Genomic DNA, 26,839 nt, shown 5'->3' with positions numbered 1-26,839 from the left:
GGGTATTGACCCATTTCACCTGACGTCATAATCAGAAAAATCTTGAATGCGCCATAGTGGTGGGAAATTTCACTGTGCGTTTTCATATATAACTCTATGCCGTGCGATATGCAGTGAAGTGTGCGTTTAAGGCGACGCGGCGTTAATACACGTAAACCTAATTGCCCACCAACATGGAGAGCGTAGCATCAGTCGACGCGTGTGACGCGCGTGCAAGGGGTCAATACCTTTGGTAATGACTCCAAAACTTAACCATTAAACCTTCGTAAGAAGCACTGCATCTGTTAATAAAAATGTTTTGTGAAAAGATTCCCTTTGAGGGAATGTGGTTTTAGAGAAAGGGATTTTTAAAAAACTGACTATCTGAGAAATGTTTTATGCATAAAATGTTTCTCCAATTATGTTTTCCAATTTCGGACTATTCTTTGTGCATGGACGTAACAACTTTCAGATTCGCGGCGATATCTGAAAGACACTACCACTATTGAAATTAAATTTTCACAAGTTAGTCTTATTGTATATTTTACATTTTGTGAAAGATTGAAACAGTCGAACGGTTTCAAAAACCAAAGGTATGCTTCGCCATCAAAGGAAAGCTTGGTTATATTAAGTCTAAAACGCAGGGTTGATGGGTTCGAATCCAACTTCAGTCAGATGACATTATTTTTATCCCAGAATTCGGGAAGGACGAGTACAGTGCTTATCACACATTGGTGCGGGATAAAAAAAAAACCAATTATTTAACCTGATGCAATTGTTTCATCACCTGTTGGTTCAGAATGACCACCTTGTGTTTACACAGTTTTTCCTTCAGAAAAAAAGTATTAAATTATTTAGTTTTAACTACTTAGATTTGTCCAATAAACATAAAAATGTGGTTTGACAATATATTTAATAGATATGGTTAGGATATGACATAATATAGTTGTATGCATTTCTTTTTATAAATTTTTAAGTATTAGATCAGACTGATTGTCTTGTTTAAAGATGACTACTGCAATTTGTTTAAATGGTGGAGTGGAACTTTTAATATTTATTACTTCAAACTGAAAGAGTTTTCTTTTAAACATGACTCATCTTAAAAAGACTAATCAACTCAAATATTTGTATCGAATACCTTGTGAAAACGTCTATTGTACAAAACCAACTCAAAAACTGAGGTAAACAGTTTCATAAAATCACAGAAAATTCAGTTCTTGTAAAAGAGAAATATTTAGTTTCCTATGACATCTTGTAAATTAACCTAAGTGAAAAACTGCCTACAGTTTTCTGTGACAATTTTAAGTAACCAACATATCTATGCATATTGTTGATAGAATTAATAGATGAAAGCAATTTTGATACAATAAATAATTATTGTTTTTACAGAATTTGTTGGTGTTTATTTCTCTCATAAAAAACGTAGGACCAAAATGTTAAGTTAGAAAGGGATGTTTCGATATCATTTGAGAACAATTTGTCAAGAGAGACTACTTTTGAGTGGTGTGATTTCCAGACAAATCTAATACAATTGTTTTTTTGACAAGAGGCGGTAACTCTTTACTTTATGAAATTAAGGTCAGAGTACAAAGGGAGTGGGTGACTTAACAGTTTTTACATGAACAATTTTACACACATAAATCAGAGTAGCGCAACAAAATGACCTGACAGATCACCTTTGATCCGTGTCCATTTCTCGCAATCTCCCCTCTCAGCCAATGACTGCCGTCTAAACAATCAACTGAGGTCATGACCTATTTGATCTCTGACCCCAATAGAACATATGGTTCCTCCTTAGAAGAAAGAGGTCCCAACTTGCAACATCAAAACTTGAGAATGCTGACCCAAAGAGAACACTTTGGTCCTTCAAAGAATGAGGTCAAAATTTTACACAATTAAAATGGTGAATACATTTCCTTCTGACCTCTGACCTCAAATAACCTTATTGTTCCTCCTTGGAAGAATGAGGTCACAAATTTACAACACTTAAAATATGGAGAATAAACTTCCTTCTTTGAAGAAAGATGCTTAAATGAGGTCAAGACATACAATGATTTAAGGTGTACGTGTGTAGTTCAAGGGAAAGCTCTGATGTCATCTCTGTTTCCTTGCGGTAGGAAATCTCGGTTCTTCATAAGGGTCTCGCATTCTCCAAGGATCCCAAACTGTCTCAAAGCAGCACGAACTCCTCCTATGAGGTAACCCTCTTCCTCCAACTCTCCGGGTATATCAGTGCTCCGTTTGAGAACGAAGTTGACCCTTGATGGACGGTGTCTTCGGACCGAGATGACCATTGTTTTAGACTTGTACCCATGGGCGTGGACGGTGACAGTGTACACTCCTGGCATAAGAAGCCTCCAGTAGTCGCCGTCAGGTGCTTCAATTTAAAAGAAATTATTTTGATTAATGATTTTTCCTCAAATAAATTTTCCTTGCGAATGATTTAGCATGTTGTTCTTGTTTGTTTTTCAAGTTGTTACTTTCTTCCAAATCTTAACTAACAATTATTTCGTTGTTTATTATCTTGTTGTTGTTATCTTGTTGACGTTGATTTTCTTTGGTACATTTTAAATTTAACCTTCCTAGGCAGACTGTCTTTTTTAACTACCGAGGGACCGACTATATGATTAAGACAATAAATTCAACATTTCCTCATGTTATTATATCTTCTTTCTTACCCGAAGTGACGTCATGTGCTATACTTGGCCCTGTAATCCGGATGACTGCATCGGGTATAGGGTTCTTATCAATGTCAGTGACTTGACCTCTGATTCCTATATGTACCTAGTAATAAAATCAAAGAAATACCAATATCAAATTCTGCATGTTACGTCACTGGAGAAGGGCGCCCTCATAGAGGTTTTACCAAAACAAAAAATTCTCCATGTGCTGCGAATACATAGGCCCTTTTCGAAACCATGGCTTCGGCATTGGATTCGGCTGCAGGCTCCGTCCTCCCGCATGAAGACGCTAGCGCGTACGCAAATCATGTGCAATTGTTTAAACAACCGCGGGGCAAAGCTAGCCTGAGCCGAATCCAAAGCCGAAGCCGTGGTTTCAAAAAGGGTCATAGCTTAATCTTTCTGTTTTTCCTGTGATGACGTAATGCTATCGTTTTACTATAACGGCCAGATGCTGAAGATCGTATGCCGATGGTGTACATGCTGGTATCCTATGACCTTACTCATACACATTATATTGACTGTTGTATTCTGTCGCTAATTGTCTCTTGGCTTAGTTAACAAATTGTTTCAAGTACTTTTTTTTTTACTTTTAGATTTTTACTGACTTGTCTCTTGTGACTCGTTGTTTGGCTTATATACCCTTTGCTGCTAACTTAGCTTTTGCTTCTTTTTTCTTTATAACATGTGGAGCGCCTTAAGGCCCTTGCATAAGGCGCTCTATAAATATTTTACTATCATTGTTAATATTATTAATGCACATCTAGAGTAATGGGGCTGTCATAGTTCTGCTCAATGAAATGTGACCTTGTCACGAGTCTTGGCGCTTAAAATAAATCTTTGGTGTCTGGAAATATTAATCATCCATGAACTTCTGTTAGACGCTCTAGCCTGATTGCTGCAGATTTCCTGTCTCACGTTAACTTCCAAAAATCGTTACTTTTAACATACAAACTTGGTCCATCACTAAGTTTAATAATCTGAACTCCAAAGCACCACTGCCCCAGTCCCGGCCAGATTGTTTCGCGACCATTAGTGGTTCTAGACCATGCAGAAAGTATTGTGCGTATTCAAACATGTTCGTTAATGTTTGTAAATATTTCAATTTAGGTCCAAGTTGACCCTACATTTACAATGCGCAAAGGGAACAGTGCGCACTATAACAAGCGTGCACGATCTGTAGTCACAGACTTGCGCACTTTGATAAGCGCCACGATCTGTAGTCACAAACTTGCGCACTTTAATAAGCGTGCACGATCTGTAGTCATGTTTAAGAGCATAAGGCCTACCAGTTCCATATAAGCGATGAGTGATTCTTTATTAGATTCCCACTTTCTCTTCAGCTCCGATTCTCGAGGAAACTTCTCGCACCCAAGCTCCAAGGTGATATCGAAGCAGTTACTGGAGAGGTAGCTATAATCTTGCATTCCTAAACAATAAATAACAATATTATTTAAATAATATTAATTGATTTTTAATTCTTATAAAACAGGTCTACAAGAGCGCTGCAAGCCCCTGCTTCCCTGAAATGAACCCACGATACATAAGTTTGAAAAACAAAATGTACGGATGATTTTCTCGATAAGGTGACAATACTGACTATACTTTCAAGTTTAGCTTTTTTTTCCATAGAGCATAAGCCCTTTATGGGAGGTTCCCCAGTGATCTGTGCTCGGTCTAATTTGAGACCCTTGGGAGGTTCCCCATTGCTCCATGTTTGGTCTACTTTCTACGCAAGTACAATGCGTTCTCTGTTTACCTCCGGACACAATGTACCAATCAGCCCCATTGGTCACGCCATCTCGAAATAGTTTGGCTCCCTGGAACCTGCATGGTTGCCACCTCGTTGCCATGCTCATATGGTTTAATGAGTAGGTGAGAGCCAGCTCTCTGAACAAGACGTCATCTGGAGTAGCTGTATACATCTTACGATTGTTACGGGATTTATCGTAAGGGTAGTTGGCCACCAGGTCTCCGTCGTGCATGTTGGCCGATAGAACGAACGAGTACTCGGCCATCCATTTCATGGCGGCTTGGGTCTCTGGCTGGCGATTCTAAAATGAAACGGACAAGATTGACATCACATTATGAACAGTTTCTTATTTAAATGAAGGTTTGTCGCAGGAATTCTTCTTTCGAGCCCATCCTCTACCCTTCAAATATGTAGCATGTGCATAAGTGATGATTATGCTTTATTGTGTTGCACTTAATAGCTTTAAAGCTGTATATGGAGCATGTCCGCTATACGAACAATATCGTAGACTGCTATAGGCTAGCATTGGAAACTGGAGAATTCACATTGGCAGACATGTTAAAAAAATTCAAGTGGAAGAAAATCAAAAAAGCCCAACTCGCAATCTTTCAACCACACCTTTCTTAATCCCCTCCCTCAGTCCTTTAGGGGAAAATATTTGTGAACTGCATTATGGGTTAGCCTGTCAGAGATGATTTAAAAGAGTCCATTTTCTGAAACAAACACTCAGTCAGTTCCTTCACTCCCTTATAAGTAAATTACCAAAAACAGACCGCTCCAGGGGTTCTGGAGCCAGCTTGAAGGTAATGGCCATGAAATATGTTTTAAGTAACAATTTCATTTTCGCCAATTAAGAGCATGCACAGAAACCAAAGTCGACCGCCTGAAAAGGTTTTCCTTCCTGATTCTACGAAGCCCTTCTCTTTCACGAACTAATTTGGGGGTAATACTGATCCAATTCTGACCCGAGAGTCATCAGGGTGAATTTAGAAGTTAATTTGAACCCGAATTGACAAAATCAAAAGGGGAAACATTTTCCCCAATTTAGGCCAACATTTTTAACATTTACAAGGGGTAAGTCCAACATTTGTTATCAAGTTTAGGCCAAAAACTAAGAAAAACACAAGGGGTAAGTCCAGCATTTTTATCCAATTTGGGCCACAGGTATACTTTTTACTCTTCACTATTAACAGGAACAAATCACTCGATCACCCTCCTTTTTTTCTTTAATCATCGAATTATTTCCTTCAAGGGGATTCTACATGCCTATGGAGGTATGAGAAATCTCAGGTCACTGTCAGCTCTACACTATCGTTGACCTCTTTAATAATGCTATTACTTATAAATGTCTAACTACCTACAGGGAAAAGGATAAATCCCATTCTCTGTGTCAACTCTTGATTTATTTGCCATTTGCGTGACTCTCTGGCGCTTTGCTGACTGTTGAAGAAAGACTTATGAATGACCCTAAGTTGTCTTTTTAGATTTGAACACGATGGTCTGGATAAGAACCAAATTGTTCCAATGTTTGACAAAGTGCTTCAAGTAAAACTGAATGTCATGCTGTCGTTTTTCATTCCATTTCAACTTGCATTTTGAAAGAAAGTTAAATGTGCCATGACTCAGTTTAAATTGGACTGACGAAAATGATGTAATTAAAAACGGATACCAAATTGACCTGAGGTCGATTTTTTCTCTCGTTCTCTATTTGTTCCGCACAAGCAAGTTGTTCAAAAGCATTATTTCCATTTCATATTTATGCAATAAATCACAATTTGATTAATAGCTGGTCTGGGGCCGGGCACATAGGGAAAGTTTTAGGAAGTTGTGCCCATGATGAAACATTAACGAAATTTCACACACAGTCTGATAATATCGTCAGAAACTCAAAGATATTTGGCTGAAGTGCCATTGCAGATGTGACTTTTGACAACAATTTGGAAGTAAGAAAGCAACATTTAAAAAATTGCAAAATGGCTACCGTTCAAAGAACAAATATACAACGGCCCTATAGAAAAAATATCTGGCTCATGGCAAACTCCGATAGTGTGCCATATATCACAAAAGGCTCACAATACTCCTGCCGTACATTAGGCCTATATGACAAAAAAAAAAAACATGAGGAAGGTTTTTAGAAAACTTAAGCCTAAAACTCTGTTTCCCCAGGTGAGGCTCGAACTCACAACCTCGGCATGCCTTGAACAGCCTCAGTGTACTGTTTATAAGTACCGCGCGCTAACCAATTGCGCCACTGGGGAACTCTGCTCACTTTCCCCAAATGAAAAATCACAAACGCAAAAGTAACACTTGGGGAAACAAAAATTCCAGTTGTGTTATCCAAATAAATCAACCATTGGAATGTAGTGAAGGTGTCCCCGTATACCGGGCCATTGAATGACAGATTGTAAAGTTCTTATTGTTGAAAACAAGAGATTTAGCAATAGCATTATTTGGTATAACATGGCTAAGGGAACGCAATACCTTTGGTATACCCAAAGTGATCACTTTCTTGCAGTGCGCACTTCTTCATCGATCTTCAATTTAAAGTAAAATAGGATGTTACCTGAGTTGTATTTTGTTAAAATTGCCTTTTTCTGAAAACCATCTTAAAGATGGAAGACGGAATGGCATTAATGATAACACGGCTGAAGCAAAGCAATTATTGCAGTGTGCACTTCACCGTTGATAATTTTGTAGATGTTACGATTGCCTTTTGCTGAAGACCTCGACCAGTGATCTTATATATGAAACGTTGACGGTGTTAGGAAGAGACGAAATTGACTTGCACAGGTGAAGCTCGATCTTACAACCTTTTCTAGAATATCCTCAAGATACAATTCTTAAGTACCGTATGTTAACGGAGAAGGCCACTGTGGAATGATGTATACTTGACTCTCCTCAATTATTGTTTCAGAAACTACAACATCAATCTCGGAGAATCAATCAAAGTCTTGAGAGTGAAAGGGGTCGCTTCGTGACGGTACAAGATGGGGCAAGATGGAACCCCCTTAAGGGACAGGTAGGAGTCTCAAGACACTGTATTCTCATCATTTGTCATCCTTAAAGTTACTAAAGATAAAACAGAAGATTGCTATAATAGACCCTTGGAGAATAAATTGCGAAGAGCAAGTCATGTTCCCTGTGTACACGAACAGGCAGATCGATCAGGGCCTACCCAATTCCATCGAAGCTTTTAGCAGAATTTGTCCTGCTTAGCAAAACTCTCGCTAAGCAGAAATCTGTTTCCAACTATGACAAACCACCAGTGCGAGTCACTTGCAATTCTTAATTTTGTCTGCGGAATGCAAATATATAACATAGGCCCCTAATATATAGATGAAAATTTGCATCGGGGAAAAAGAATTCTATTGGTTTTACCCTTATACTGATGTGTAGCCTATATCATTCCTGAACATGTAAAATTAATTTTTCAACAACATTATCAAAATATTCGATTGGACCAGACACTTCATTACTGAACACTCACGATTTGTAAATACAAATGATGTTACTTTTAGAACCTTATAAGATTTGACAAAACAAATTTGATTCCCCCAGGTGAGGCTCGAACTCACAACCTCGGCATGCCTCGAACAGCCTCAGCGCACTGTTCATAAGTACCGCGCGCTAACCAATTGCGCCACTGGGGATCTTGGCTTTTAGTATTTAAACTCTCTCAAAGTGCATCAAAATCCTTTCATTCTTTTCTCACTTTGCCAAACTGAAGATGAAAGACCCAACGAGTTATGGATACCTTAAAAGGTATTTCTTGACTGTCTGTTGTGACCCCTTTTAGAAGAAGTGTTCTGTTTTACCAGAAGAAACGAAACATGCATTCTCCTCAGCAGATAACCCGTGTTTCAGGACTATTTTGGCTTTTTCATTTAAGATGTGAACTCACAACCTCAACATATCTTGAACAACCTCGGTGTACTTTGAAGTCCCGCGCTCTCACTAAACGATTGCGCAACTAATGGGAAAGTTTTCCCATGAACTTCAGAGCTTCTTTGGCCAATAAATCAATAAAGAAGAAAGAAATCGTTACACTGTCGAGAGGTTCCCCAGTGTTAGATGCTTTGGGCTGTTTAAGTCCATTGGGAGGGAGGTTCTTGGTCTTATTTTAGGCCCTTGAGGTTCCCCAATGCTCGACGATTGGTCCTAATTGCCTTTGGGAGGTTCCCCAATGCTCTATGCTTGGACTTATTCCAGGCCCAGTCAACCTACCTCTCTACTCTCCTGTACTGCCCGTAGGAGGTGATTGTTTGGTCCGCCTGTTTGCTCATGCTCGTACATGATTCCGCTCAGGTCTGGGAAATCGCGGTTTAGATCCACATTGTTGGCGTTGCCACGACCGTATCCAGATGGTACACGTCCCTGGTAAAATAAAATGAAGACATGCAAATAAAATCATTAATTTCGTTTCCTATTCCTAACCAAGATAAATTGAAAACGTAATGGTCTTATGGGATAAGTTCTTTCAGAATCTGATTTTTTTTAGTTCGGTTCTTTAGGATTTTTACGTTTGAGACAAAAATTTGAAACAGCCACATTGATCCTCGAGAGCACCATCCTAGGTACCTTACCTGAAGAAGGTATCTTTGATAGGCGAGTTCGAATCCATCTGGGTTCAAGGTTGGTAACAGGTGAATCCGGGTCTCGTTAATTAACCGTTGGATTCGTTTGTTCTTCTTTTTGTACTCATCGCAGAGGTATTGTGCAAGGTAGAGTAGGAGCTGACGACCTGTGACCTCGTTGCCATGCATGTTGGCTACATATTTGAATTCTGGCTCACCTGGATACATGAGAAATAGCAAAGTTTTGGTGATTGTTTGTTTCATTGTCTTCTTTAAAGTAGGCACAATTAAAATTAAAGACTTTCACATCACATTTGTAGACATTTTTTTGAACAGTTTGAAATGAAATTGAGACGTTCAAACGTGGAGGAAAAATCATTCAATAACGTTTGCCGCCCCACCCCTTCCCGTGTCAATGATCGACCAGACCCATATGGACATATACGCAGGGACATTGGCTTTATGACAACATATGAAATAATGCATGAAGGACAGGGGTCACTTCTTTTTTGTACATCACCTGGCCGATGAAACCACTCGACAACTCCACTATACAACTAAATGTGATCAAGTCAAACCATAGGAAAAAACACATGCATAAATTGTCCATGATGCCTTCACATCGATTCACACTCCTGGGGTCCACCGTACCAGGGTATCTCTCCCAAGGAGAGGGGGGTTGGGCGGGATTTAGGGTGACAAATGGATACCAACATATCTCCAAAATGTCACCTGCCGGTGAAATATTTCCTACTAACTGCTGGATTTGACGTTAATTTTTCAGGCGTCTCTTGCCAATTGAATAACTGTACAAGATCAGATCGCATAACCACCCACACGGTGCCAGGAAATGGTGGAGAAATCTCCCAATTATTCTTAACATATTTTTGTTGGAAAAGGACCAAGTTTTGAAAATATGTGTTAATGTCCTGGTTTTTTTTCCAGAACATCGTACAAACTCGTTCCCAAGATTAACACACAACAACATCGTCCTTCCAGATGTTATTCAATTACAAGAACCGTAACATCTGGTCAGCTGCATCCGAGGGTGAGTTCAAATTTCTTGTACTGTAGTCAGAAAAATGGTAAATAACCAAGTCTGTAACTGTCACATAACACACTCAACCTGCGTTGTGACTGCATTTCGCACCAATTTTAGAGAGGTCAACAAATTATCTTCTTTAGTTGAATACTTCCCGAGCCAATTCATGGCTTAATTTTTGGCGGGATCCGATTCTGAGGTATTTCTTGTTTTCCGGTTTGAACATTTTTGTATGTCCAATTTCGTTCAAGGAAAAATCATTTTAGGCATATGTCTCGTCTGCTGCAAGAAATTGTGCCAAAGTAAGGGAATGACCAAGGTGATGACGTAAGGGGATGACGTAATTTCATTATCAGACGAGACAGCAGCTTCCTCTGCTCGGTTGCGAAGGTAGACATTTGTCAGTGGTGACCTTCTCAAATCTCCAGAATTCAGACTTATCCTTTTATTCCTTAAAGATGCTGGGTAAATTTTGTGTTTTTCATTGTTGCAATTGCCATAAAGACTATTGAAATCATTATTAATATCTAAATTAAATATCTTCTCCAACAATTAGAAACGCCAACAGCTCTCAGAATCATCATTCTAAAATTACAGCCAAAAAGCCAAATACGTTTTCCATTGAAATCAACGCTGAGATTAATGTCGAGCACAAATTTTTTCGTAATCCACCTTCCAGAACGTATTTCATGCATTAGCCGTTTTAAAAATATAATCTCTTGATGAACTAGAACAATAAATGTCATCCTCACAACCTCGACCATGACTTCAACTGCCTCGGTGCACTGTTTATAAGTATCGCGCCCTAACCGTTCGCGCCATGAAATTTCAGAATTTCTGTGATCAATCATATTATAAAGAAGACAGAAAATCTGTATATCGAGAGGATGTGCTCGACACTTGGTCTTATTTGGGTCATCCATGAAGATTTATCTGTGATTTGGGCTTGGTCTTGCACCTGGGCTTGGTCATGGTCTTATTTGGGTCATCCATGAGGATTTATCTGTGATTTGGGCTTGGTCTTGGACCATGGGCTTGGTCATTGGGCTTGGTCTTATCTGGCTATCGGCCAGCTTTAAGCGTAATCTCTTGAGAACTTGAAGCATCGTCCTCACCAGAGGCAGTGAATCATCAGTGTCTGAAGATTTGCTCCTGCAGGAATCGAAAGGAAACCCTGGAAAATGAGAGGATGCGTTGCTAAGACATGGGACGTGATCACTGAGACCGGGATTAATGACACCGGAACCATGCAATCCGCGCCTTGGTCTCGAGGTCCGCGAGGGGGCATGACACCGAGCTTCCTGTGTCGGCGCTTGAACATGACTTCCACGGACACATTCTGGCATGCGGCGCACTATATCACCATGGAGGAAGAACCCACGGAGTGACGGGGAGGGGGCGAGGTGTGAATGGCTGACTTGGGTCGGATCAGGTTGCAATACAGTGACACTTGCCCTGCCGATCACCTTTTCTGTGGACCTAATAGGCCCTGCTTACTGTAGGAGACAATTTTGCTAAGGTGTAAACGTATTTTACAGGTTAGCAACAAAATTAGACGGCCATCTTGTGCGTTCATCACGGATTTCCATTGTTACGTCATTCATTTTTGTGCAGTAAAGCACCAGGAGATGCATTTTCGTGTGCTTACGGTTACCAGCGCTAGATAAAATGGATATAGTTCACAATAAGCACAACATCAGCCGTTAAGCAGCTCTATGAAATTGGGCCCTGTTCCGGCCCGAACATTTAATGTCAAACTTGAGGCTTAAGAATTACCCTACATAGTATGCTGTTGAGCCCGCGTCATTAATCACCTTTGACCTCGCATAATTTCACATGGCCTTCATGGTTGTGGAGATTTGCAGTTAAATCCGACGTACATGAGTTTACATACTAACCAATATATGTACAGGGGACCAGTCTTATACACGTACCCTGGTTCGTACTCTGACTCAAACCGGAACCAGAGACCCAGTTCGTATCTGGTCAACGTGGTTGCCCCAACTAGGAATTTATTTAGTGACTGAACATGGTGTTGTTCAAGACTAACCGGCTACTGATATTATTATCTAATTTGATGACTATTTTGTATGGGGGTTGACTGATGTGAACACTCACGCACACTCAGCGACAAGCCAGTTCCAGTACTGGTCAACGTGGTTGCACCATCTGGGAATTTCTTTCCCCATCTTAGTAACTGAACATGTTGTTGTTCAAGACTTTCTGGCTCCTTATATCTAATAATTTGACGACTATTTTGATTGGGGTTGACATGAACACTCACGCTACCCAGCGACAGTCCGATGTCCGGCAAACTTTTAGCCAGGTCAGCAGCAGAGCAAATTATATTGCTTTTAATGAACACCAAGGTCTACGTTCTGTCTCATAGGACAATCAATTTACACTAGAATTTAAAAAATGTGGAAGCCGTAACTTATGCTATGAATGAGCCATCATAACTTGTGCTTTATGGTTATGGATGTTTGTGGCAAATGAGGGGGCCTGGAAGGAAGGGGAGGGGGCGGACCTATAGATTTAAACCATTTGGGATTTGTACTGCAGGGATCAGGCTACAAAGGATTATACTAAATTTTGTGCTTCATATTAAGGGGCATGATGTAGCCTATTCCATGTTGTGTGTTCTTAGTAACTTTTTTTGTGCTTCATGCAGAAGAAAAAAAAACCTTCCATCTGAATTTCGCCCACTACATTCTTCTGAGTAAAAGGCTTCATTCTTGCCCGTGCCCTTTATACATCAGAATGTTTAGGCATGCTTGCCGGCCACTATTGCAGGTGTGTGACTTATTTACAGCAACCCTTTAAAGGCAGTGGACACTATTGGTAATTACTCAAAATAATAATTAGCATAAAACCTCACTTGGTATCGAGTAATGGGGAGAGGTTGATAGTATAAAACATTGTGAGAAACGGCTCCCTCTGAAGTGGCGCAGTTTTCGAGAAAAAGCAATTTTCCACGAATTTGATTTAGAGACCTCATATTTCGAAATCAAGCATCTGAATGCACACAACTTCGTGAGACCGGGATGCTTTTTCTTTCATTATTATGTCAAGTTCAAGTTTTCACAGGTTTGTTATTTTATGCAGAGATCCACCAAGTGAGAAAAATAGTGGTCTTTGACACAATTACCAATAGTTTCCAGTGTCTTTAATATTTAATCTTGCTGCCCAATTACCAACTATTCATAGTGCCATATTCTTAATCTTCAGAAAATATTTAATGAAATTTGTCCATCAACAGTGGTATCTAAACCATATTTCCCCCTTTCAATAACATATTACCTCCTCATAATAGTATGAGTCAGATATATCTGGAACCCGATCACCGGAATTATTTTTCCGAGTATATTCTAATCCTCCTTCATGAGTTTACCTTTCCGGGCCCTGCAACGTTGCACCTGGAGGTAGACAAATATTTTGGTTGTAATTTTACCGATTGAGTTACAGCTTACCAAAGTGACAGTTTCATTTAATTTCTCCCTACCAGTCACCTTGATTTAAATCAAAATTTAGACATGTGTTTCAGGCAAGGAATCACAAAGAGGCCACAGAGTTTATGAACTGCGCGGGGTTTCCTCAGTTGTGGCTTTCAGTCCTTATACCTGATTTGGCCGATTTTCATTCTATACCTAATTGGGCATATTTTCAGTCCCTAACAGATTGGGCAGGTTTTCAGTCCCTATATACCTGATCGGGCAGATTTTTTACTCTATTCCGATTGGGCAGGTTTTCGGCCCTTTATGATTGTGCAGGTCTATTCCTAATCGGGCAGGTTTACGTCCCTAACTACTTGGGCAGGCTTTCAGTCCCTATTCTGATTGGGCATGTTTTCAGTCCATATACCTGATTGGGCCAGTTTTTTGTCTCTAAACTTATATATGATGGGCAGGTTTTCAGTCCCATACCTGATTGGGCAGGTTTATGTTTTCAGTCTCTACTTAGTTGGTTAGGTTTTCCAGTCCTTAACTGATTTTGGCAGGTTTTCTGTTTACTAAACTTATATGGGCAGGTTTACATTCCCTATTGGGCAGGTCTACCTAGTTTGGCAGGTTTTCAGTGTCTGTACCTGATTAGGCAGGGTTTCTGTCTCTTCCTAATTGCGTACGTTTTCTTCAGTTGAGAGTTTCCTCCCACATCTAAAACTGATGATATTTCTTCATCATCTCCTCTTCACAGGTATCATCATGGTCTACGGATCACAGATCAAAGCACTTTGGATGACTCTCTGGTTTCATTTAACACCAGAAATATTTAATAAACACTAATATAAAATAAATATATTTTCTGCTTAACATCTTTATTGGGAAATGTTCTTTCCATAACGCCAGATGTTGTCTCGAACTTCTTCATTGAAACGATCAAGACACTATTTGAACCCCTGGGTGTGTGTCATGAGGTTTGCCACTACCAATTTAAAAGCCCCCCCCCCCCAATCCCAAAAGATATCCTTTGCCAGACTTATTAATTTTAATATAGATTCCAGAAATTTTTCGCAAAAGAAAAGTTTTTCAAACCACAATAATATATTTGGTTAGCAACATTCCCTGGGGTTTGTAACTTTTGAGTCGGACTCTAATTGGATGTGAAGGCGATGTGGTAAGCGTTCACTAACATTCGCCCCCTGTGTGTTAAAACGATCATACGACAGTCAACAACAATCAAGATACGTAACTGTGACGATAACAACAGGTACAGTGCCTCAATGCCACATAAATGGAAATAGAAAATGAACAAAATTCGCCAAAGAAACCAAAACTTAGTTGGACCGAGAAAATGGACAAGAACGAGATTCGAACCTATGAATTGCAGATTAACGTAGACTTATGATGGCTACCTAGTCATAATGTTGTCAATTTCCCATTAATTTGTCGATAGTTTCGAAAAAAAGAAATTGTCAAGCAGTTTTTAACTTTGTAAATCGGAAAGTATAACAACAAAGTTAAAGTTATTCAGGTCCATTATTCCGCGAGTTTTCATGTTTTTATTCATTAAACGAAAAAACAAACGTGTTTTTCCCCCAATCATACTATTGCTTTAGACGAGAGACTTAGTTTGGAACACGTGATCAAACACGCAAGGTCAAATATTTAGGATATAAATAACATGATAACTGTTGACATTTATAGACTCTTGAAATCTACTGGGGTTTGGTTGGGTAAAGTCAGCTGGCGGCTGGCTGTCCGAATGGCGAAATATATATTAAAAGTTAAAAGTAACATTCTTAAAACAAAGCTTCATTACGACTGGAGGTCGCGTATATAATATTTAGTGATCGGATTATAATTCACATATGATTGAATGACTCTCATGAGCGGTAATTGACTAGAATATAAAGTTTCTAAGTGTAATTTGATTGGTGTTCTGCTCCAAACACCTGATAAAGAAGGTCATAAAGACGGGCAAATTGCGGTATTCAGGAGGAGTCTTATTCTAAGACATATTTCAGGTACCCATAGGGACCCCAGCGAACCTCCAGAGTTCTCCACCGCAATGGTCTTTAAATATCACAGTCTGACACATTTCCAAACACACTTCTTATCAAATTAATGTCACAAAGCGGTTTATCTTGGCCAAGCCCATGAAATCATATTTGATTCAATAATGATGTAGTCTGAAGGCAATGAATTATTGGCGATAAGTTGTGGAGTCATGAAGCATTTATGATCATGAATGTTTTAAAGGGATGGTACACGTTTGGTAATTACTCAAAACAAGTATTAACTTGAAAACTGATTTGGTAAGGAGTATTGGAGAGCTGTTGATAGTGTAAAACATTGTGAGAAACAGCTCCCTCTGACGCAACGTAGTTTTTGAGAAAGAGGTAATTTCTCACTAAAATATAAAAAGACTTCTAGCTAGAAGTCTTTTATTCCTATCTGAAAGCACACAAATTCGTCCAATAAGGATGTTTTTTCTTTCATCATTTGCTCGCAACTTCGATGACCAATAAATTGAGCCCAAATTTTCACAGGCTTGTTACTTTATGGTTATGATGGGATACACCAAGTGAGAACACTGGTCTTTGACAATTACCAATATGTGTACAGTGCCTGTGAGAGCAAGTACCGGAAAGAGTTGAAACGCTGTACATGATTTTACTCGCTCAAGTTTCCATTTGGTGCATTTGGTGTACCCCCTCCTTTTGTGACTTCATTGTGCTCTTGGAATCTCAGGAATTCTTTTAAAGATTTCGATTGGGCACATCTGTTTAAGAGAAAAAGAGCTGACTTTTGCCTGCATGGTTCATGCACAGCATTGTGCTATTAGTTCTTTTGAAGTTGACATTTTAGGCGCTAAACCCTTGTTGTTTTATCACAGGTATTCAATGTATAGATGGTATGCTATAGCGTTACGTAAGGCACAGAGCATACGGCATATGTTAAGGCACAGAGCTGGCGGACATTTTGAGGTACCTTCCAAACAAAGTTTCTGTTGTAAGAGTGAAGCACATTTCAACAACGCTAAAAATCCCATCGAAGATTTGTATCTTTAAATTGTGCACTATAGTAGAAGTGATCCAGTTTTTAACAATGGAGATTTATACTTCAGCTCAGGAGGAAAGGAGTGCGTTGAAGCCTAGAGCTGCGGAGAGTTATATAGGGAGGGGCTCCCTCTAATGTAAGTTTCTTTTGGGGAAAAAGTGCAGCTTATTTTTACAAAATAGTACAAAAAGAACATTGCAGATTTGTATCTTCAAGTTGTGCATTGGTGAATGGGTTTTGAATCATTCAATATTTAATTGCTTTATCCGGCCCGCCTGTTACCGTCTATCTAACCACCTTTAAAGAGGATGGACACTATCGCCTACTTCAGTAGTATTAAATAATATCTTGTTTGTGAGCCAATTCCCTTTAAACCTTGAATCCCTTAACGATGTTATTATACTTGAATCATGATTCACTATTATGTGTTGGTCTCATGTAAATTATTTTAATGCAAGTACAACCTTGAAGCTTTATAAAATATGAGTAAAATCTTCAATCATTTTGGTAGCATCAACATTTATAGTAAGAATGGTCTCCTATAGGGATTCAGTGTCGATACTAGGGCGACATTTTAAGTGGCACAAGGGGTGCACCATTTTGTATGGTGTTGGGCACTTCTGGCCGACTAAAATAAGATAATCTGACGTAAAGATTGACAAGTACTTAAAAAGCATTGAAATTATCAAATTGAAGGTTCTAAAGATATGTAACCTTTTTCTATGATAACTGTTTAATCCCGAAATTCCAGATTTAAAATAGGGAGAACATCAAGTGTTTTTTTTTTGGGGGGGGGTGGGCACGTACAACAAGGACCGCCATTTTTTTTTAAAGTTACGCAGCTTTTTTGTATTGAACTCAGATAGCAGGGTTTTTAGGGGTTTTCTCATTTACACGTGGTTCTGATGCAATTTGATTGTGAGATGCACCCCAGAGAATGGTTTGTTCAGGAAGGGTAGGGGAAGCGTGACCCTCATCTCTCCCGGGTTTGCTTAAGCCTACCATTCAAACCGTACATAAATCATACGTGTCCTAACATTAATGATATAGGGGGCACTGACTGGGTACAAGGGATGTTTGAGTTGAATGGCACCTTTACTTAACACAAACACGAGCTCGAATCATACATCAAGGACCTTATAATCTATGCTTCAATCACCATTAATACAAATTAACATTCCACATTTATCTTTTCAAATAAATATTTATGCAATCTCAAGTAGCACGCGTATGTTCCTGATTGTTTGTTTTGAAAGATGATTAATGATGTGTCAACTCTGTTTTGTGGCTGAAAAAATAATGAATATGTTGTAGAAGGGATGAAAACTGTGATGTTCGGGTCCAGTTCCCTTTGCAATTTTCCAAGATACTTGACTCTATTGCCACTTTTGACGCTACTTTATTGATTTGTCGTTTTAAAAGTTTCACTTTACGATTTTAAAGCTTCCTTATTCCTCTTGAGATGTATCCCCCATCTTGGGCTGTGAACTTAAAGGTAAATATGTAATCTTTTAAAGAGACGCCCAATCCTCATTTACCCTTCCTGTCGCCATCCTAACGCTGGTGACATTTTCTCCAATTTCCATCAATAAAGAAGGGAACTACGTTCGTGGAAGAGGGTCTTTAAAATATGACCCACCTTCATTTACCCCACCCCGGGCAGTTTCCTGACGCAAATTTCGCTAATGAATGATTCAAAAGGTCTTTAAACTCCTCAGCTAAGGTGCTAAAGAGCAGATAAGTAGAATTTGTTCCAGGGGTAAACAAGGCTCTCGTCATCGGTAGTCTTAAGAAAATTCCACCACCAATCCCAGATTATAAATCTTGACACAGTCACCTGTTTTGACAGCTACAAAAAATGCTGATTCAGCAGCTTTCTTGGGTTTTGTTGGGATGGATCAGTCGCTACCGTAAACATTATACTCTCTCAATATGAGAAATAGCGAATGTGTGTGAATGAAATCTAATTCCTTAAGCCCAGCCCGCGGGATCCCTCCAGGGCTGACGGAGAGGGGTGCCTCGTTAACTTGATTCAAGTCGGACTTCCCATGTCAAAACCTTTGTAGCGTACGCACGGGATCATTAACGTGAGACCAGGCTTGACACAAGTCTAGACGCCTGCTAAAAAAGTCGCCACTGTACACAAGCCCGAAAGGAGAAACATAGGGAAAATGATGAAGGCCAGACGGCCACGGCGCGCCGTCTTATGGTATTGGAATTTTTGAAACCATATTCCAAATCGTTTAACTAGTCAGCAATATAATTATTATTATATAACACTGGACCCGCAATATATGACTTCATTGAAAGATTTGACACATTACAGAACTATGATTTATAATCAGGGAGTTAACTTTAAAGAAGTTTAACAGATTTTCCTGAGGAGAATCGGTAAAAAGAAAAATTGGATGCGCCAAGTTAAGCCCTGTAATGTTAGAGAGTGTTTTTGTTGTCAACGTTTTGTCAACGTTGCTGATCTATAAACCAAATCATCAAAAAAGATTGTTAAAAAGTCACCTGTAAAAGCTTCAGCTAAACACAATATGTTTAATTCTTTGATGTAAGGATTTTGTACCGTTTTTATTGTTATTTTTTCGCCCAAATCATAAATTTGATTTATCAAATAAATTTATGAAGAATTTACTTTCATCTTGAAAATAGCTCGAATGTTCTATGCATTTACACATGTTCATGTTCCAATGACTCTCTTCTCGTCAAACATTCCATTATTGATGCTTGAATTATCCACTCAGCTTGCTTCCGTACCTCAGCAAATTGATCACAATCATGGATAAGAAAGTATTGGTTATCGTCCAACATTGATGAAGAATGCTCAGGGGGGTTTTGCCCTCATAAGTTCACACATCGATCATGCCCTTCGTTTAACCTACTCACGCTGGGTTCAGTAACATACTGGAAATTCGTTCAGTCATTCAGTGTCACAAAGCATTACTGCTTCTCGCACATTATTACACGTAAAATATTACATTGTTCTGTTCGTACATATTATCGTAAATCGGATACGCAGTTGGTAACGTCGTTTTACTGCTGCAAGTACGGCAGAAGGGTATTAAAAATACATTATTTCGAGATCGGATAATGGGTTTATAATTTTTTTATTTACGATTTCATGTTCTTTACAAATTATCCGTAATTACGTATTGAAACTAATTCAGCTGTAATTAATACACGCTATGTGGGAATCAAGACATGAAACGTACAATTCCCATGTCCAGTGTAATATCTTGCCTGCCAGAAAGGCCACGGAGAGTACAAAGTCACTATTTTTGTCAACAAGAGTTTCTATGTTCAAGCCATGGATTAACCTCCCACATACCGTAGCATGACGTCATACTGCAGCAGTAAAAACGCAAATACCCAGTTGATTGAGTGTTACGGCTTAACGATTCATAAGATTGCTGAATGGTAACCAAAACAAACTCTTGTTGATCGCAATGTGACAGTCACCTGCTGCTTTTAAAGTGTCCGTTGGCAAGGTTACATCATGGTTACACGGACATCTTTTCACCCAAAACAACCCATTAACGCCTCCGTTCCAATTGAGGGAAGAACTTTTTTTCCCAATTAAAGGAGTTCAAGTAACCTGCGTGGTAAACAAATCTTCGACAGATGTTCAGTTAAGATTGCTTCATACTCAATTGACGTGGGGAGAGGGGGGCTAGAGAGAGGGGGCCCTATCGTATGCGCTGGGATAGGGGGTGGGTTAACATGTGGGCTCTCCTATATTGAACGTTATGACGCGGACAGCACTACGACTGTGGCAATTTTGATGCACAGAAACACCCCCCCCCCCCCGCGCGTCATGCAAATCAGCAATACACGTGCTAATGTTGCACTAGGTTGTATACATTTTTTATATTTTTACCTGCCATTACAACTTCTTCTTTTGGTAATTTTTCATAGAAGATTTGTTTCTGTAACGGTGGTTCCGTTATAGTTTGATGTAATCATTCTTTACCTCCATTGTATTATCACCTTCGGTGTCACCAAACGGTACCACTGTTTGACCACAATACAAAGTCATTTAAAACAAATTGTTATCAAGAAATAATCAGAAAGACCTTCAGAGATTATTTGTTAATTTACGCATTCCTGATTCTCGACCTCTCTCGCCAAAGTAACCGGAGGTGTTTTTCCCACTCGAGTCTGTCTTCATTGTGCAAAGCAGATTTCCTACGGGTTCCTCTCTCTGTCTGCAAACCAGAGATCCACTTGTCTTTCAAGGGGCGGTGATGTGCAAACATGTCCGATTAGATCAGAGAAGAGTCCTTTCTCTTGGAAACACTTCAAGGTCAACATTGATCCAGTATCCTGATCCGAGGGGGCCTTATCCATTTCGGGTCAGGCTGACCAAGAAAGTAGTTAAAGGATAGGATTTCAACATGAACTCTGCTTCAATTTAACCAGTTATGTTGCGGTGATTCCGGATCCGGGACAATGTTATGACCCACAATTGTTTACAGAGTATACGCCTCTTGCGGCGCCCTGTTCCTTGTTTAATATTTATCTTGACTAACACTTCCATATGTATCAAATTACATTTTGCGTTTCAGTTAATTAAATCTGAATAATGTTTATGATGTTTTGTTTACTCATCATGATGTCAACACTGTTACTTTTTTTATTAGCTTTGCCTTGCACTTTAATTTTTAATATCAATATATTGTTTCGTTTCCAAAAACATTTTTTTGGAGCACCGTAAAGATTCTTCTCATATTATGTTTGTTGTTCCATTTTTGTCTGATAGATTTGATCAACCAATGGCCACTCTGACCAGCCTTCACGTCTCTCTACGAGTTATGACAGCAAACAGTCTGCCATCTGTAAGTGCATTATTTATTTATTTTACACCCAACAGACTCCATTTTTTCCTAATTCACATTATTGAGAGTTACTCTTTAAATCCCAGAGCAGGGAAAGTTGACTTGTCTCAAAATAAGAAGGAAATGGAAGAAAGTATGTCAGATGTCGCCTGGTTTTAACATTTTGGTTATCTACAAGACCAAGTTCTTCCCTTGAAAATTGATACATCATTCCATTTCTAATCTTGCGTTGAAAGGTCTATACATGAATGGTAAGGATAGCCAACTTTAGTCTGCAAGCTTACGGATAATAAAACTCCTACTAGAACCGTTTTTTTCTGTGAAATATTTCCCCCTGAAATAAAACTGCATCTAAAAGCCTAAACACACACAACTAATTTCGGTTGTTGCCCCCAAATTAAGGACATTAATGTGTTTTCTGTGAAATATTTCCCCCTGAAATAAAACTGCATCTAAAAGCCTAAACACACACAACTAATTTCGGTTGTTACCCCCAAATTAAGGACATTAATGTGTTTGACATGCTGAAAATTGTGCAGAGTTTTTCACTGTTATCTTCTGAATCGCACAACGAATTTCCACAGTTTTTGTTCACGATATATTGTTGATCACATATGGACACAGCCTGACACTATTGTGTTAGCTCTACCAACCCCGTGTAGCACTGTTTACCTTAAGCTGCAGGTTGAAAGTAAAATGTTTTGATTTTTTAGTTATTAACTCTACATCTTCGATACCGCAAAAATGCTGACCTAAATAATGAACAATGGACCCTTAAATTCATAAAAAATATGTTTCGTTGACATTCCATATAAATTGGAAAGTATACAACTGACTACACTGCAGTTTTTGATGACACGGCGTGACCCGAAAAGCTCAAAGGGTTACCATAGATGTCATGTGTCACATCATCCATGTGACTGTCCCTGCTCAACATACGTCGTTCAATAACCACAGTGACCCCGAAATTTTTCTGACAGACACTTAACGACCTGGTATTAACCCTCTGCACGTCTCGTCATGTTGGTTAGTGATAAAGATTTCTGTCGGGAAGTTTTCGGTTGAAAAATTGAAAGTACAATTAAAAGGCATTGAACATGTTTGGTAATTGTCAAAGACCAGTGTTCTCACTTAGTGTATCCCAACATAAGCATACAATAACAAACCTGTGAAAATTAGGGCTCAATTGGTCATCAAAGTGGCAAGAAAATGATGAAAGAAAAAACACCTTTGTTGGACGAATTTGTGTGCATTCAGATGGAATAAAAGACTTCTGGCTATAAGTCTTTTTATATTTTAGTGAGAAGTTACCTCTTTCTCAAAAACAACAATACTTCAGCGGGAGTCGTTTCCCAAAATGTTTTATACTATCACTAGCTCTCCAATGCTCGCTACTAAGTAAGTTTTTTTCTTCTTCGAGTAATTACCAAACGTGTACCTTCCCCTTAAGGTATACTCCTTGGTAGACGGTTCTCAAAAGAACAAATTCTACCTGACAAGTAGATACACATATGGTGTTACCGCTAACCCAAAAAAAATAATATATCGATATTATTATTATTATTGTTATTATTATTTTTTTTTTACCCATACACCGATGTGTGTTAGCACTATATACTCGGGTTGATACATATACATGGCCATGCAATGTCTCAAATCCCATATAATTAAGGTTTTATCGATTCGAAATTGTGATTTGATTTATTATGACCTGAAGGTCAAGTGGTTACACGTAGTGAACCGTTCAATCATTGACATTGAAGGAAGCAAGGGCCAACTTCTAGAAAAACGGGCGTTGAATGCTTTATGAGAAATGATAAACAGACATGGGAACGGCAAGTATACGAAATGATTTCCTTATTAAACGCACGTGTGCCTATACCGACCCTCGCCCACCCCACCCAACTCACCCATTCCGCGCGCCCCACGACTCGCCGGTCGGGGACCCTCAAAGGAAAGCATATTAAGGCTGTCAAACGAGAATGAAATGCCTATAATAACAAGTAACAGCTCGGAACATGCATAGAATAACAAATCTGTGACAATTTGAACTCGACAGTCCTACATTACGTTTTGTTATTATGCTAACACAAATCAGTTGTTTTGAGTAGTTACCAATACGTGCCTTTAATCAAGAATATCAGAAACAGCCAATATCAAATGGCAATTTAAATATAATCACATCCCTGTCTCGCCAAAATTTGCAAGTTTATACCGATTATATGACATTGTGCCCCTTGTGGTGATGACGAGTCGCCATTGACTCTTCTAGACGTGTTGAGACAACTCAAATAAAAGTTGCACTTCTTAGAGTGAAATTACTTACACCTTGATGCTGGATCAAGGTGTCTCACTGGGATGCCGCGAAAGCAATTTTCATTTTAACTAGACCTTTGAGAATTCATGTTTACTTCTACCAAAAAAACACCACAAATCAGTCTTTACCGTCTCTGTATTGAAATAGAAACTCTGTCCACGTGGGGTTTTCCGCATAGTTAACTCCACTGACCCCCAGTTTTTTATTTTGACGATAATTATAACGCAGGGGTAGATGTGGGGTTAACTTTTTGTACCAATGTAATAAAAGTACCATCATAAATCAAACCTGGTTCTTACCTACTTCGTGTACCCCTGGGTTATCAGATATCTCAAGCACGTACAGCGTACGATCTCGAACGCTCTTGCCGATGTCATACAATCTCATGATGTTTCGGCATTTCCAGGCTATGCTGTGCAGGTGAACAACCATTTGATTATGATTGTGGTAGACAAAGTTGATTTCGTCTCCATGCTGTTGTGAATCCGTAGCAACGCTCCAGAATAGAGTCAGTAAAGTTAGACTGACTACCAAAGATGGTAGGGTGGACCGGTGAGATGACATGATGCACCACAAATTCCACTACTCCTTACTTAATCAAAAACACCTGCCTGAGAGTATATGTAGAGAAGTTCCCCTTCAATTATAAAACAGGTGCAGCAAATACAGGTGTCGAAGAAAAGTTAAACTCAATGAGGTTAATACTTGAAGGTCTTAGATCACACATAAACTTGATATCAGGTTCTGGTCCTCACTACTCGCTAGTTATCCCAGGTTGGAAGTTCCTCTCACTCCCGACGATTCCCGGTCTAGTTCCATTGACTTTCCCGAGAGATCTGATGATGATGACACGCTGTTATATCACACGGGACATCCGCTGGTTAACCGCAAACTCAAGAAACTTCGGCAAGAAACAAATATACTCTCTTCGGATTTCTCAGAACAGTCATTGATATTTTAAAGTGGTGTGAGGTATGATGAGTGGGTGATATCCACTAAGGGGGACGGCTTAGCTGGAAATAAATACCATACCGTGGATTTCATCTGATTTCCCCGTGAGCTGTCGAGGGGATGGCATGACCAGAGGTATCGACAGAGACCAATGTGGAGTCATTGAAGCTCCTCCTTTAACTCACTGCAGACTTTCTACAAGGGGTTGTTTTATATGAACCCACACCTCGCGACGATCAGGTCATGCGAGGTTCACGTAGTCTCCATGCGTCTGATGTTTCAGTTTCTGCTTCGTGACTGTTGTGTGAACGATTCAGAGACTAGTGGTAGCTTTTCAATGGTGCTCAGTGCGCGTGTAGTCTCCATGCGGGTTGTTGGTGACTGGATTCCGCGTGTGTCAATGAGACCATTTGAAACTAGGGCTTACCTGGGACACACTGTAACTGTTACCTTCACCTGGTCCCTGGATTAACCTTAATACCCCCAGACGTTGATAGACTTTTCTCCCTTGAGAATTCGGGTTTAGGAACTGGAAAGACGTGTTTGCTGGTCGCTCGGGCGTGGTCGCTTTTTTTTATCTTACTAGAATAATCTTCAAATTCATATCGGATGTCGATTGTTATTGGAGGTATAATTGTGGAAGTTATTCCCCCTTATGTCACTGTAGTAATTGGCCATTTGACGAAGTCAAGGTTGATGTAACTGCTGTGACGACAGAGGGGAAACACGCCCCCTACGGCTAGTGGAGAATGGATTGACAGAATAGTTATTGCCACTAATAAAACACCAATACTAGTCCAGGAAGGACCGTCAATAACGATGGGAATAACAAGCGCTGCTATTCCAGAGAAAGGGAGAGAAAGGAGCCAGCCTATAAAAAACATTTGAATTTTGTATGCAATTTAGGCACAAGTTAAAGACTCAACATTGTTGACTGGAAACTTGTAGGAAATATTCACTGCTCGGTTTTTGTTCTCGATAATTGTCCAGTGATCTTAAGTGAATGGCATTTTTGCTTGAAAATTCCAGTGGTGTATATTTCTTCAAAAATAACCCAGGGCTTCAGATTTCACAACCCTGACATCAATTTTGACAAAATTTAGTAAATAGTTGTCGGTTTCCTACCCATGACGATCACCACTCGCAGCACTACACAAGCAAAGCACGGAGTCCAATGTTGTTGTTTCAGCTAACTCCTCTGCCCTCCATCGAAATGTCTGTTTACTTAGGTTGGTATCAAATACATGGATACAAACGAAGCACGGCAGAGAGAGGGGGAGATCATTTCAGTGGTCGTGTTTGACACGTGTCGATGTTATGACGGTGAGATGACAAGGTCATGGGCTGTGTGTCAGAGTTAGATGATGTTACACCAATGTTTGGACAACATTATGTCAAGGTTTGGTGACCCTGACGCATCATGGTTCACGGAGCCTGACGAACATGACGTAATTAATTTTAAGATTGTTTTTTTTCTTCTTTCGATTGGAGTTATTCTACTCCGTTTATTATACAAACGACAACATACATCACTTAATCCACATTAATAAAGAAGCATACTAAACACTCCTATTAAATAGCAAAAACGAACATTAAATAAATATTCTAGATTTTTTTAATTTTATTTTTTTGCTTTTCTGGTCTAGCAGTCTTAACATTCTCCGGGGTTGGAAATAGAACGAGTATAGTTATGTTTGATCTAATGTTGTTTTTGCATCTCTCTAGCATTTTTAGTCCCAGAGTTATTCCAGAGCATTGCTGAAAATTTTTAATTGTACGGGCCTATTTTTGAGCGACCTTTATTTTTGGTTGGATTCCTGACTGCGCCGTCTGTTTGTGTACATTGTATACACGCACAGTGTAATGTGTGCCTGCTCACTCCGTCGCATCTAGCCCACTCCGTCGCATCTAGCCCCGCCTTAAAAATCGTCAGAGCATTAAGTTTTGTACGAGAGGATCGCCCTTGAACATGGCAATCCTGTGGTGAAGATTGAGCATGATACTGGGATCGAAATTACCCGTTGTACATTTTGTTTTTCTCTCCGACAGCTCTGTGCACAAAACTCTCGTTGTGGAGGCTGTTGAAATCGTTTCTGAGCAACCCCGCTTACTTGAGCTTTTTTCTATCAAGAAGTGTGCAAGTCGCCCTAAACCTTTAAAAAATGGATGCAGGGACATGACAGGATGACTAAGGTACA

The 26,839-nt window shown here is 39.4% G+C and overlaps 1 protein-coding gene and 2 non-coding genes across 3 annotated transcripts; all 3 read right to left on the bottom strand.

Moving 5' to 3' along the window:
- Window positions 1-875: 875 nt before the first annotated feature.
- LOC117303185 (carboxypeptidase E-like) lies at window positions 876-24,953 on the bottom strand. Its single transcript, XM_033787314.1, has 7 exons — window positions 23,990-24,953; window positions 8,997-9,205; window positions 8,638-8,787; window positions 4,420-4,714; window positions 3,950-4,089; window positions 2,658-2,763; window positions 876-2,356 (listed from the first exon to the last, which is right to left on the bottom strand). The coding sequence occupies exons 1-7, from the start codon at window positions 24,252-24,254 to the stop codon at window positions 2,055-2,057; spliced, it is 1,467 nt and encodes a 488-aa protein (XP_033643205.1). The 5' UTR covers window positions 24,255-24,953; the 3' UTR covers window positions 876-2,054.
- On the bottom strand, window positions 6,572-6,671 carry Trnai-uau. Its single transcript has 2 exons — window positions 6,634-6,671; window positions 6,572-6,607 (listed from the first exon to the last, which is right to left on the bottom strand). It is a non-coding gene; the product is annotated as a tRNA-Ile (tRNA).
- Window positions 7,964-8,063, bottom strand: Trnai-uau. Its single transcript has 2 exons — window positions 8,026-8,063; window positions 7,964-7,999 (listed from the first exon to the last, which is right to left on the bottom strand). It is a non-coding gene; the product is annotated as a tRNA-Ile (tRNA).
- Window positions 24,954-26,839: the final 1,886 nt, after the last annotated feature.

The sequence above is a fragment of the Asterias rubens genome, chromosome 19, assembly GCF_902459465.1.
Source record: "Asterias rubens chromosome 19, eAstRub1.3, whole genome shotgun sequence".
Lineage (NCBI taxonomy): Eukaryota > Metazoa > Echinodermata > Asteroidea > Forcipulatida > Asteriidae > Asterias > Asterias rubens.
The sequence above is the reverse complement of the archived record's forward strand: the minus strand, read 5'-3'. Positions and strand labels throughout refer to the sequence as shown.

Coding starts and splice junctions, on each gene's coding strand:
- LOC117303185 (XM_033787314.1), bottom strand. CDS start 24,254: ATGTCATCTCACCGGTCCACCCTACCATCTTTGGTAGTCAGTCTAACT. Junction 9,206..23,989: donor CCCAGGGGTACACGAAGTAG/GTAAGAACCAGG, acceptor TCATGTATCCAG/GTGAGCCAGAATTCAAATAT. Junction 4,715..8,637: donor CAGTACAGGAGAGTAGAGAG/GTAGGTTGACTG, acceptor GTTTCATTTTAG/AATCGCCAGCCAGAGACCCA.